We start from the raw sequence: 13,044 nt of genomic DNA, 5'->3' as shown, positions 1-13,044 counted from the left end.
GAAAATAAGCGAGATAGGTTTTATCTTGTTTCTTGCTTAGGTTCAATAAAGAATAATAAAGATATGAAAATCATGTACATTCAACTCTTCAGTCTTTTTCTGACATCTTTGCCTTGCGCATATTTGAACCACAAAGAAATGATCCCTTAGAGCTTTGCTAGGAAAGCTTCAATAAAACAGACTTACCATCTCAACTGTTGCACTTGGAAGAACATTTGTAGCAGGAACTGCTTCCTGAGCCTGCTTGTTCCCCAGCATAGTCGCAACTGTCTCACTGAGCACTTCGTTGACTAGATGAGTGATCATTTCTGAGTCCACCGGGACACCAGCATCAATAAAGAGCTGAAATCCTCCCCCACCTGCAGCTTCAACTGAAAATGAAGGAACACAAATCATGCACCCAGGCCTCAGCTCTTAAGCACATGTACTGTACTGCAGCTGTGCATTTTACACTCTATCAATGTTTTCACATTCCTTTGCAGGAAATGATTTTTGTAGTTTATATACAAATGAATGATCCCATGAAAGAAACTAAATAAGCAATTCCACACGTTACAATCTTAGCAAAATGCCACGTGCATCCAAAACGTCATTTAAATGGTCAGTAACAAGATTTGCTTTGCACAATGGTGCCTTTTATGTGTTCTTTTTCTTTTCTTTGATTATTTATTTCAGCCATCCTACAATGCCTGCTCAGCCTCAGCATAAATTAAAGCATGCACTTTTGCATGTTAAAATTACACTGGTTCAGCATTATCTGCTCTTAGGCACAGCCAAAAAAGCTACCTATGCAACTCGTTAAAATTAACCTATATTTGAAACAAAACAACCTATCTGCCAAAAACAGCACCTCCTACTTACCAATGTCGGAGGTTACAGCCTCGCTGTCTTCTCCCTCTGATGTGCTAACACTGAGAACAGTTTCTCTCTGAACTGGGTACATCTCACTGATAATTTTTGCCATTATTTCTTGTTCCACCCTAGCAAAAGAGAATCAAAGAATCACAGAATCGTAGGGGTAGGAAGGGACCTCCAGAGATCATGGAGTCCAACCCTCCTGCCAAAGCAGGTTCCCTACAGCAGGTCACACAGGTAGGTGTCCAGGCGGGTCTTGAACATCTCCAGAGAAGGAGACTGTGTGTAGCTATCAGTAAGCATTAAGACACCTACAAGCATACAAAGGAGCATTCTTGATACAAAACATAAGGGAGCTCAAAGGAAAAGTGGAGAAGAGAGGGGAGGGAAGACAAAATTGAAGTAAGATTCTTCAGATCCATTCCTTCTTCCATATACATCCTCCTGATATTTTGTCACATCTTAACTCACCAGTTTATCAATCTGTTTTCTATAGTTTCTCTCCTTTCAATCCATTCATCCAAAACATCAGAAGACAGCTGAGGAGCAGAAGCCACAGGAGGAAATGAAGGACCATTGTATGTTGGTACAGCGACTTTAAAATGTCCATTAATCTCTAGAAGAGGCTCCGTAAACTCTGGAATTTCATCCCTCTCCTCTTCCTGATCCTAATAAATATTTAGTAAATTAAGTTAATTTTTGGAAAACAACATAACTGAGGTAACTGTTAGATGTTTTACTTCAAGAAATGGTTACACCACGTCACGGCACACAAACAACATTCTCCTTTCTTGTTATGTTACATCTAATTGACACAATCCTAAACCTAGCAAACCATACATTTGTAGAGGTATAAGGGTAGCAGAACAGCTGGGTAAAACATGACTTGTATTACTTACACAGGGCAGGGAGCCAACAGTAATACTACTACATGAGACATTGAATTTCATCTCAATGCACTATTTCTGGAAGTACTTCACGTTGCTCTGTGTGTTTAAAATGGTTGTTTCTGAAGCTGCCGTGCTCCTTTCTCCTCAGCATTCAGGATGAGAGGTCACAGCATTAAGTTGTGCCAGGGGAGGTTCAGGTTGGATTTTAGCAAACATTTCTTCTCAGAAGGAGTGGGGATGCAGTGGCACAGCAGCCCAGGGAGCGGTGGGGTCACTGTCCATGGAGGTGTTCCAGAACCATGGAGATGTGGCACTGAGAGACGTGGTTTAGTGGCCATTTTGGTGATGGGTTGATGGACTGATGATCTTAGAGGTCTTTTCTAACCTTAATGATTCTGTGACTCTATAAGTCCCAAAAAGCACCAACCCATCATATTGTACCAAATGCCTCCTGACAGATGAGAACCTGCATCCTTCATTCAAAATCAAAAGTCTCTCAAAAGTAGCAGAACTCTATGAAAATTGGGCATACTGATAAAAGATGAAGAGCCAAGCCCTAAATTACTGGCAAGAATCATCTGAAATCGCATAAAAAGGTAGCTCAATGTAAATCTACATTTAGTAAGAATGATCTTCAACTTAGCCAAAGGAGAAAAAGGTTTATTTCACCTTTTTATTCACTTAATTTATAATCCTTCCCCTTTACCCCCCAAAAACCCAACAAAGTTGTATTTCTATGAATGAAAGGACCAGAGGGAATGGTTTTAAGCTGCAGCAGGGGAGATTCAGGCTGGACATTAGGAAATACTTCTTCTCAGAAAGGGTGGCCAGGCACTGGAATGGACTGCCCAGGGAGGTGGTGGAGTCACCGACCCTGGGGGTGTTCAAGGAACGATCTGATGTTGTGTTGAGGGACATGGTTTAGTGGGAGCTATTGGTAATAGGTGAATGGTTGGACTGGATGATCATTTGGGTCTTTTCCAGCCTTGGTGATTCTATGATTCTATGAAAGGTGAGAAAAAGAAAAAAAAAAAAGATAATAACTTTCCTTTCTTCTTCATCATCCCAGCATTTATTCTACTTAATACACTGCGAAGCTGAAATCTCAGAATAGATCCATGATGAATATTACCACAGAAAGCTGCTGGAGAACTTCTGCAGCTTTAAATGGAAGTGAGGTTTTCCAAAGAAAAGCTGTACCCTACAAAGCAGGCAAAAAAGAATACATGTATTTGGGGAATCACAAAAGAAAGATCCCGCATTTTTCTGCATTCATTCAGAAATAAGATGGTAAAGTTAAACTCGGAATGGCACCGGATGAGTTCCATGCTGATAAGAAGTGCATTCTGTTAGGACTGAGGCATTCATAACCATAATTCATTCTGACAGCAAACATAAAGATGTCTTTACCCAGCATGTCATTCTGCATTTTCTTCTGACTGCATTACTCCATACGTTTTCTTTGATGTTGCCTATTTAATATAATCTTTTACTGAAAGTATGCAAGATGCAAACATCTGGATTAAATAAACCAAGTACGGGCAAATAAATCCTGCATACAATTAGTAACTTCTGACAAGCTTTCACAGCTCTCCTGCATCTCTAAATTATGTGCACAAATCCCAAAGACAATTACATTCATTTTGGAGCAGTATCTTTTCTCTCCTGAAATTAAATAAGAAAAAGAGACTATTCAGTGTCTAGTCATACAGATTGAACTTGCAGACGTATCACTACATGGACTGATCCTGAATAACCTGCACTCCTGTCTGCACTTCAGCTTCCTGGAAACTGTTATAAATATTTATTATAACACCCAATCAAAATATGGCATCAATTAGAAAATCCTTCAGGTAGGGTTGGAATATTAATTGTAGCCCTTTCTGACAAAGCGTCAAGCTCATCTTCCCGAATGCATTCACATTTCTTTAAATGGTCAGGTAACGCATATTCTCTTCTACAGTTCTCACAAGGTCAGACTGTGCTGCAGGTGTCACCTGTGAAGTCCAGCCTGAAGATTTCTATGTGTAAAAGAATCACAGTCACACTGTCTCTGAAAGCACCTGCTGAAAAACAGAGCTGGGGCAAATGCATTTACTCTCCTTTCTGCATATTATACATTTCAGGGCAGTATTCAAAATGGAAGAGAAAACTGTTTACACCTTGCAGTTTATGCAGGCTTACAAAGAGCAAGAAGTCTGCCTGATCTCAGAGCCTTGTAAACTTGTTAAAGGCATTACTGGATGTGGCTGCTCAGGAGTCGGAGACAAGATTCAATAAATATGAAAGTCCATTTGGGGCTTGTGTTAACTGAGCAAGTTTCTCAGTCCAGATTAAGACTGGGCGCATGAAAGAGGTGGTGTTACAAAATCTCATCTGTCAGCCAGTCTGATGAACTCACGTATTTTATAAAGCCATTGATTCAAAAATAAAGAAGTGCGTAAGTCAAAGCCATAACAACCTTCTCTGATGGAGTCTATAAGTGAATTTTCTTGCTATGAAACAAGAGGACCCAACTTTAGGTCTTTAGACATAGACAGCAATGTTACAATCGGAGAACAATATGCATCCACCACCTCTGCCTGTGGCAGTTTGCATGTTGAAAGCTGGGACATGATGCATTTGTCTTCAAGCATCCTGACCAGGGTTATTTCAGGAGATCAGCCCCAGCATCTCAGAATGAAACACAGCAAGATGAGCTGATGGACAGACCATTGACAACACCTTTCTTAAGATTCAGTAGAGATATTCTGGGGGAGCAGGGAAAAGAATTAAGGGATGCAGGGAGCGGAGTATTTTAGGGTGGTGTGAAATGTTTACTAGGAGAAACCAACAATTTGGAAAGGGAATGATCAAGGTCATTTAAGGAGGTGTAAGTAGAAAAGGACAAGGGGATAAAAGGGAAGGACTAGTTGCATGTAAATAAGCAGCTACTCAGTATTGCTGTCTGGCCTTGCCCCCTGCTTGATCAGTGCTCTCTGTCCTCTCCCAATACACCCAATTCCATTTCTGATTATTTTTCTGAGAAAAGGGCTTTCCATCACATGTGCTTGAAAGGAGGCTGAAGTAGTAGCAGCCCAGCAGGGCCTGAGTGTTCTTGGTGCCAGCAGCTGGAGCAAGTGCACATAAGCATATCAGTGCATGAAGCAACAAGCCAAAAACAGCCACAGAGTAGGACAAATGGTTTGGGACCACAAGCCCAGCTCCCAGAGGACCAGATGTCAGACATCAGTGTCTAAGGACAGATAACAAAGGGATCCTTACATATACATATGTATGCATACAGAACCTGTCTGTACATACAAACAAATACACATACATTCTAGATCTCAACTCTCAGCTGTCAGGGAGTGGAACAAGAACAGCCCACTGATGCTCAGTCCTGATATGTGCAGCCACTTACACACCCTCTATTTGAGCCTGCACCAATAGGCAATACAAGCTCGGCCTCCCTGCTGGTTGGACCTGGGAACAGGCAGCTGGGGCAGCTTTGCTTCACTCAGACTACCAAGCTTGCCAACCCCTAATAGGCAGCAGTTCAGCTCCTAAGCAGCTCCTGAATGTGCACATTCTGGCTGAAAAGGTAAAGCAAATCTTGAGAAAGGGAAAGCTCAGAGCCAAGATCCTGAAGCTTTTGTGCAACATCCATTAGGGGATAAAGGGTGGGGGGGGGAGGGTGGAAAAAGCAGCTATTTCACAAAAATATTTACCTTCTTTGGCTTAATAGAATTAAGTTTCCATAAAAAAAGGAGGGTGTGGGGGGCAGGCAACACGAAGTTATTTTCCTGCCTAGCATTTTATGTACATTCTTTCATCCATTTGAAGCGAAGTTACTGTGATAAAAGCATCTTTCTTTTGATGCGTTCAGTATTGCTGCCACTCCAGACGATGATTTGATGCTTCTACATTTTGTTTGTCTTGCACATTTTTAAGAGCGTTGTCTGCATGCTCATAGGCCAAAACACACGTTGTTTCACTTGGAACATTTATTTTGGTATTGTGGTTATAACATATTTCATTGCCAAAAAATATCAACGATAAAAGCAATGCAGAAGAAAAATGAGAACAAACAAATAACTGTTACTCGTGTCAAAAATGCTGTGTTGTGGGACTTCTTTTGTTAGTTCATAAACTGCTTTCTTCAATAGTTTTCTTATTTATTTATTTTTTTTTAATAAGAGAAACCTTTTTTTGTGTGCAAATAGAATAAAGTTTATCCAAACAGATTTAATTCCTCCAGGGAGGAATTTCCCCTACATAAAATAGTTTGGGAACCAAGGAATAAATAAACAATTTCCCCATCTTTATTAGGTGAATCACACCTTTAAAGATGAATAAATAATTAAAGTGTAACAACAACCATAAAAGAACCCCACACAAAACAGTTGGGGGAGATTTTTGAGGAAAAAGCATTTCAGGAGAATATTAGCAAATAAAAGCTTCTAACATTTACTGATTCTTAAATGCAGCAGGAGGTAGAAGCTGCCATTGCCACAAAGGCAAGATCCTACACAGCATCCAGATAGAAGCATCTTGCTTCCTTCAGAAGCAGCCTCCTTTCCCAGTTACCATTGAGTTTCTGCTTGTGCTCTTCATCTGGAGAGGTGAAATGGGCCTGGTTCACCAAAGTTGGATTGGGGGTGTTTGGCAGCCCCTACTCTAACAAACAAAATCAGCAAAGTAACTGCTACCTAAAGAGAATACACTGTAAAAGAGCATCTCCAATAAACCCATGCCATTATACTAAAGAAACAACAGTCTTAGCTACACTAACAAGACAACATCCAGCACATCTAGTCACCTCTTAGTGGGTTCCATTGGGTAAGTAGTACATTGTCTTATTTAAGTTAAATAATTTCTGACTGAAATAACCAAAGCATTTTAGGACCTCATAAACAAGAGTCTCGTATATGCATTATATTTAGAGCTTAAAACTAAAGTCTAAGTGCTACGAGAACTACTTTTATTTCTTCTGAATTCTAATGTATCCAAAAAAAAACCTATTCTTACTTTTTAAGGTAATTTTCCAAAGGCTCTTTACTAATACAGTCTGATTTGGAATACTGCTTTAATACTGTGAACAGTTCAGTATAACTCACAGCGTGCTCTTTTTAAAGTTGCTCATACAATAAACAAGTTTTCTATATTTCATTTTCCATTGTGACAGAATAATAGAAATCAAATACAAAACATTAAGGAAATGACATTTCTGCAATATAATTACCTGTACAACATCAGTAACATCAATGAAATTAGTTCCTGGAAACTTCACGTCTTCTTCCTCGCTTTGTATATCTTCTGGAGCCTATTTGTAAAGGCAGATGGTAATTATTAGATAGCTCACATTGGAGGTAAAGAAGAAAATGCATTAGCAGAAAAACTTCATGCCAAGGATGCAGTCACATCATCACTCTTGTCTTGGATTTGGGCTGTTGACAAGTGATTTACCTGTCCTAGAAAGTGAAGGGGAATTTCTCTGCTTAATACAAAAAGAGCTTATTAAAACTCCTCATCGTATACCAACAATTAAAACTTGCCCTTAATGAAACAACAGTTCCAGGGCAATACCTGTAACTCCTATTAAAAAAAATATGTCAGTAAGACAAACTATTGAGGAAAAAAAGTAGTCTAAAAGTACCTTAAGGAATCTACTAATGGGCAATTTCTACACAGTTATTAGAGACATTAGTTACAAATAATGGTTGTTATTTTAGTCACTGGTCTCTGTCTTATCAATTGATTGACCTAAGCCAGAATAGCAGCTGAAACACAGCAGATACAGAAGGTACAATAACCAAACAAAAATAATCACTGCATCTCTGTGCCTTGTTCAGTTCACTGTGCAAACTGCATAACACACATTACAGAAATACACTGGAAAAAACAACATGCCACCCTGAAAACGTGTGTGCTGCTTTACAACCTTATCTTGTAATATGCAGCAGTAAACTTTTATTTGTACAAAACCTGCTTAGGTTATATTAAAAAAAACACTTCTAACAGGTATGTGGAAAGAGAACAGAGGGGACCAGCTCCACAGCCTAGCTATATCTTGTGCCATCACACAGCAGGCTACCAATGAGCAGGCTACACGTGCATGACACTCATGTCTATAATATGGCCAAGGAACAGAAAGGGGAATGAAGAACATCCCCCACAGAAGCCAGTGCAGGGCAGGCATTTCATGGGCCAATATAAGGGATTACAGCTCTTAACACAGCATAATTTTTCACGGTGGTGATTAAATAAGTGTCTTGATGTCATTTTTCATACTCTTAAATGAATCCCTTGTAGTAAATTCTTCAAAGTTTCTATGCCATTTCTCCTGGAACTGCCTAATTTCTCTAATAAAACAAAATAATGAGATAACATGGCAGTAATTTAACAAAACTGACTTGATTTCTCTTTAAAAAGAGAATTAAATTCACATGCATTTAGACCAATCAGTACCTGTATTACAGCATCAGCAGGACTAAGTGCAGGTTTGGGTTCTGGAGAAACATGGTTTACACTCACACTGTCACTTGAAATACTGTCAATATCAACATTTGGTAACACCTAGGATAGAAGAAATAACCAGCCTGAAAATCTGTGTGTTAGCTCAGCTACTGTTGTTGAACTGTTTATATTCTATCTTCCTATCCCTACTCAGTCATGAAATGTTACCCTTTTTCCTCTCATGCTACTTGATTTCTCCTGTTCTCAAATTCCCTGGACTTTGTCTCACATGCGATGAAAGGTGAACAGACCCATAACTATTTATGTAACACACAAGTGTTTGACATGCAATCCATTTCAGCTGGCCTACAAGCCACCGTGCAAGGCTGATTATTGGCTTCATGTTGTCATATATCTGGTAAGGTAAATGGCATGTGGGTAGCGATATGGAAGGGAACAAAGTACAAACTCAACCTGTATTTAACTTCAAGTTCTATGAATCATTTATATTTGAAAGGTGTATGTAGGAGTGTGTATATTCTCAACAATTTGAATCCAAGACACTGAACAAGTTAGAAACATTAACTTCCTTGACAACAGACACGTATGAAAATAAGAGAAGGCTAGACAAGGACTCCAGTGGTTGATTAATAAGGAGTGAAATTCTTGGGTTGAATATCACGCTTGAGAGAGAAATCTAAAAGACCAAACCATTCATCTCAAGACTGACACCTACATTAATACTTGTTTTATCCCATGTTTCTTCTGGCTTGAAAGTCTCACAAAGAGAAAAAGAAAGTGAACCACTGTGACATGGGACTATCTTAGAAACACCTTACTTAGCTGACCTACAGAAAGAGTAGTTGTTCTGTTTGGCTTAAATAATTTAAGTTGTGATGCTTTCTTGGCCCCTCCATTCTAAACGTTCATAATGTTTGCAGAAAAACAGCTACTGATGTCAAAGTAAGTTACTAATGGATGAGACCATTAGTTAGCATTTATTCATTAACATAAACAAGTCATCACCCTCGACACATACCTGCACAGACAGCTGAGGGGGATCCTTTTTCTCTGATCTCATCTCTATTACAGCTACGTTTGGCTTCTTTACTTCAATTGGAGGCTTTGGTGGCACTTGGGGAATAGAGGTTGTGACTGTAACAGGGTGCGGTTTACACATAACTACTCCTGCAGGCTGCACTGAGCTGTCATTAATTTGGGTCTGACCTAAAGAAAGTTTTAAGACAATCACAGGTAAATATCAACCATCAAAACGAGGCAGTAAATTAACAGATTGAATTCTGGGTGTCTGTGTTTTACATGAAACAGATCAATTACAGTTACCAAGACTTTATTCTATTTTAATACCACTGACTAAAGCACTGAGCTTCACCAAGTAATATTTCCCAGCAAAAATCTGTACATTTACCACAGCCATTTCTTGGAGATGGTTCAGTTTCCTTGACTAGGGTGACACCTACTGCCTAAAACGAGCATAACTACATTGTCTTTGCCACACAAAAACTATATGCCGTGCTCCTTTCCCTTGACATCCTTTTAACCATATTCAAAATACTACCACACTTCATATAGCAACCCTTAAATTTTGATATGAGACCCTCTTATTTTGTTACTTAATTATCATCTTTAAATGCTATCTCTTCCCAAAATAAGGTCTATGTAGAGGTTCTACGGAAAGCCCAGGAACACTGAAACCATGAAAATGAATCATGTGTTAAGCACAATCCTGCTGAAATTGCTGGACTGAAGTCACTGTAAGTGTTGAATCCAAGGCCAAAGGAACTGGTCATTCAGTTCCTACTTACACAGATACCAAACAAAGCCAAATGGAATGGAATGGAAATGGAAAGCACACTAAAGAAGGCATCTCCAGCTATACAGATAATTTCTCAGCCAAATACCCAGCATGAAAGATGAGGAGAACCGGAACATTTTAAACCTGTTTTCCAACAAACATCTCTCACAAGAAAGGCAGCTGAAAATCTCACAGACCACAGCAAATCACCGACTTGACAAGACTGAAGCTGCATTTCCACAGAGCAGCAGGTACCAACCTACATCCCCTCTAGATGTTATTCATTCCTACCTAGTGGAATAGCCATAGGAATTAGGTGACCTTCAAGGGGACCGCAGTCAGCAGACACATCTCTGTTTGGACTAAAAAAATACTGGTTTTCTTGAGCAAGTGCATACAAAGGATGCTGTTTCTTTGAGCTGATTACCGCTTTCTGTGCATGACAAGAAGTCTGTGTTCCTGCTGACTTTACCTTGGTACCTGAAACAAGAGCAGTTTAAGTTGCACACCTTCAATGCACGAACAAACTCAGTAACATCACACACTACTAAATCAAGCCTTGGAACCGAAACGGTTACATTTTTTTGCTGTAGGATGAACAGAATGGGGTTGGGATACTGGAAGGGCAGAGTTGTAAGAGTGCCGAGTTAGATGTCTCAGTATTGACAGCAAGGGAGAAATTATAAACTTTTGAACATCTAAATCAACATTACATGAATATGTGCATGAAATTTAATCTTAGACCTCCTTGTTTACAGTCATCACGCTTCACATAGAAAAGGCCCATTAGCACATGGCATCAAACACTCTTTCCAGCTCTATTTATATTTAAAAGCTTCCTAATTAGTTGAATAATGGGAGTCAGTGATTATCAATCTTTATTATCCCTAAGTTTTATAATGTGCCTTTTAACAATGCAGACACAAAAATAAGCCAACCCATTTACAAAGTGGCATTTTAGTACTGACAAATGGTGGGTTGCAAGCCTAAAAACAAAAATAGCAGGTCATAACTCTTCCATTAGAAAACACAGATCAGAAAGAAGCATCTCTGAGAAAGGATTTATTGTCATGTTGGATAAGCAAAGCAGTGAGAAATCACAATGCAGCACTGTGGTCAAGTGGATAAGCATAGTCCCCAGATGTCTCAACAACACGGCAGTAAGGCAGAGCAAGACAAGACTTCCATATATGATAACGTAACAATTGGCTCTAATTCTGCACTTCCATAAAGACTGAAATAAGTTGAATATTAAAAGATTATTTTAATTTGATTAGGGGAATCACTTGGAAACTGACGTAGCTGTAAACTGGAGCCAAATGCTCATTTATAGATCAGATACAAAATCTAAAGCGCCTTGTCTACTCTTGAACCACAAGGTACCTAACGACAGGAAGAAGGAACTAAGGGCAGAATTTCTCATGTCTTTAAACGATGAGCACATGCCTTTCTTCAAAGCACAAGATTAGCCAGAAATATTGTTCTTTACTCAAAGACAAATTACAGGACTCAGTAACGTAAATAGCTACAGTTCAGTGGCTTGTGATTTAGAAGAGGTCATACTACACAACCTAACAGCCTCCCCTGGCCTTGAACTTTTGAGTAAAAGCAGAAATTGGCAACAAGTCTGTAATGCTGCCAACTTGTAAAAACAAGGTTCTCACAGCAAGAATGATTAAGTACTGTGTACACACAGCACCTCGCTTTAATTGCTTTCAACTTTTCATTTTTCCCTGAAAAGTTTATTTTCCCTGGGTAGAAACTGGACGTTTAATTATACTTTGTTTTAAAAACCTGGCGTTTTACATATATTTATTAGTTCAAATTATGCAAGAAAACAACTTTTTCTTTTAGAGAAATGCCCTCCTGCTCATAAAAGTGTGAATAGTTGGATTTTTTCCCCCAGTTTCCCAGAAGAAACCAAGCATTAGTCACTACAGTTTATTTGCAAAGAAAATGGTTGAGAAAGCTATAAAATGACTGAAAGGAGACTCTCCAGACGGCCGTTTCAGTCTTAAATAAACATCCTTATTCTATCGTTAATTTAAAACAAGCTCGGTGGACTGCTCTACCAAAAAAAAAAGTCATTGGATAAGTCTCCATTTTTCAGCCAATCAAACTCAAGGCCAACTGTTAGCAATAATATTAAAGCCCTTATCAGCTGGAACATCAAAGCCAGTAAGGGAATCTGGGGGTGCAACTGAATCTTGGAATCCTATGGGTTGAAAAGGACCCCAAAGCTCATCCAGTTCCAACCCCCTGTTATGTGCAGGGTCGCCAACCAGCAGACCAGGCTGCCCAGAGCCACATCCAGCCAAAAGTACTACACTGACATTTGGAAAAGAAGCTGCACGACAGGAAAGAGCAAACCATGTCTAATACATGCTGGATTTGTTTTTCTTTTAAGAATCGCATACCTCTAACTGTTGAGTCAACTTTGTTTCATTTTATTCACACTCCTACTGTAGAGGAGCAGGAATCTGTTTCTAATTCTATTGGTTATACTTTCCTGCTATAACTGCATCTTTCAGAGCAGCAGCCCACAAAAACATCTAATAATTTTGGCATCACCAGAGTCATGCAGGACACAGGATGATTGCTTTCCCATTTCATTGGCAAGATGTAAGAACGCACGCTAATTAAGCAACTTGAGCAACTGTTATGGAAGAGTGAAAGACACGTCATGCCAGTATCAAAACAAAGGCTGACCTCAGCCTAACCTACAAAAATCAGAGAACAGGTTAAACCTTCATAGGAATGCTTAAGTAAGTGACACATTAAGAAAAGAAAATCCACCTTCCCTTCCTCCCTTAGACAAGAATACAAGGGTGTCTTCTTTTAATTGCTGTCATGATGTAAACAAAATGTAACCTTCATGCAAAAGCAGAAAACTACAGACTTAGTAACTTGAAAGAGAATGCATTTGGGTAAAGGCTATCCAGAGCTCATTCTGTTTTCAAGCAAGTAGCTTTTAAACTGTATTTGTCACACTCTAGAGTTCTAGAAGACTATAATCAGCATGGATCCAGTACACAGTTTTCTTTT

The 13,044-nt window shown here is 39.2% G+C and overlaps 1 protein-coding gene across 3 annotated transcripts in view; it reads right to left on the bottom strand.

The window, feature by feature from the left end:
• The window catches only part of KIAA0586 (KIAA0586 ortholog), a 69,824-nt gene that overhangs the window by 41,739 nt on the left and 15,041 nt on the right, over positions 1-13,044 (bottom strand). For all 3 annotated transcript variants that reach the window (XM_072337510.1, XM_072337512.1, XM_072337511.1), the window contains exons 15-21: positions 10,291-10,479; positions 9,223-9,410; positions 8,196-8,303; positions 6,970-7,050; positions 1,327-1,523; positions 862-980; positions 187-371 (exon numbers count right to left, since the gene is read on the bottom strand). In XM_072337510.1, the coding sequence (XP_072193611.1) occupies positions 187-371; positions 862-980; positions 1,327-1,523; positions 6,970-7,050; positions 8,196-8,303; positions 9,223-9,410; positions 10,291-10,479 (1,067 nt within the window). The remainder of the gene's footprint in view (positions 1-186; positions 372-861; positions 981-1,326; positions 1,524-6,969; positions 7,051-8,195; positions 8,304-9,222; positions 9,411-10,290; positions 10,480-13,044) is intronic.

Source organism: Excalfactoria chinensis, chromosome 5 (assembly GCF_039878825.1).
Source record: "Excalfactoria chinensis isolate bCotChi1 chromosome 5, bCotChi1.hap2, whole genome shotgun sequence".
NCBI classification, from domain to species: domain Eukaryota; kingdom Metazoa; phylum Chordata; class Aves; order Galliformes; family Phasianidae; genus Excalfactoria; species Excalfactoria chinensis.
This window is presented reverse-complemented; position numbering and strand designations above follow the sequence as displayed.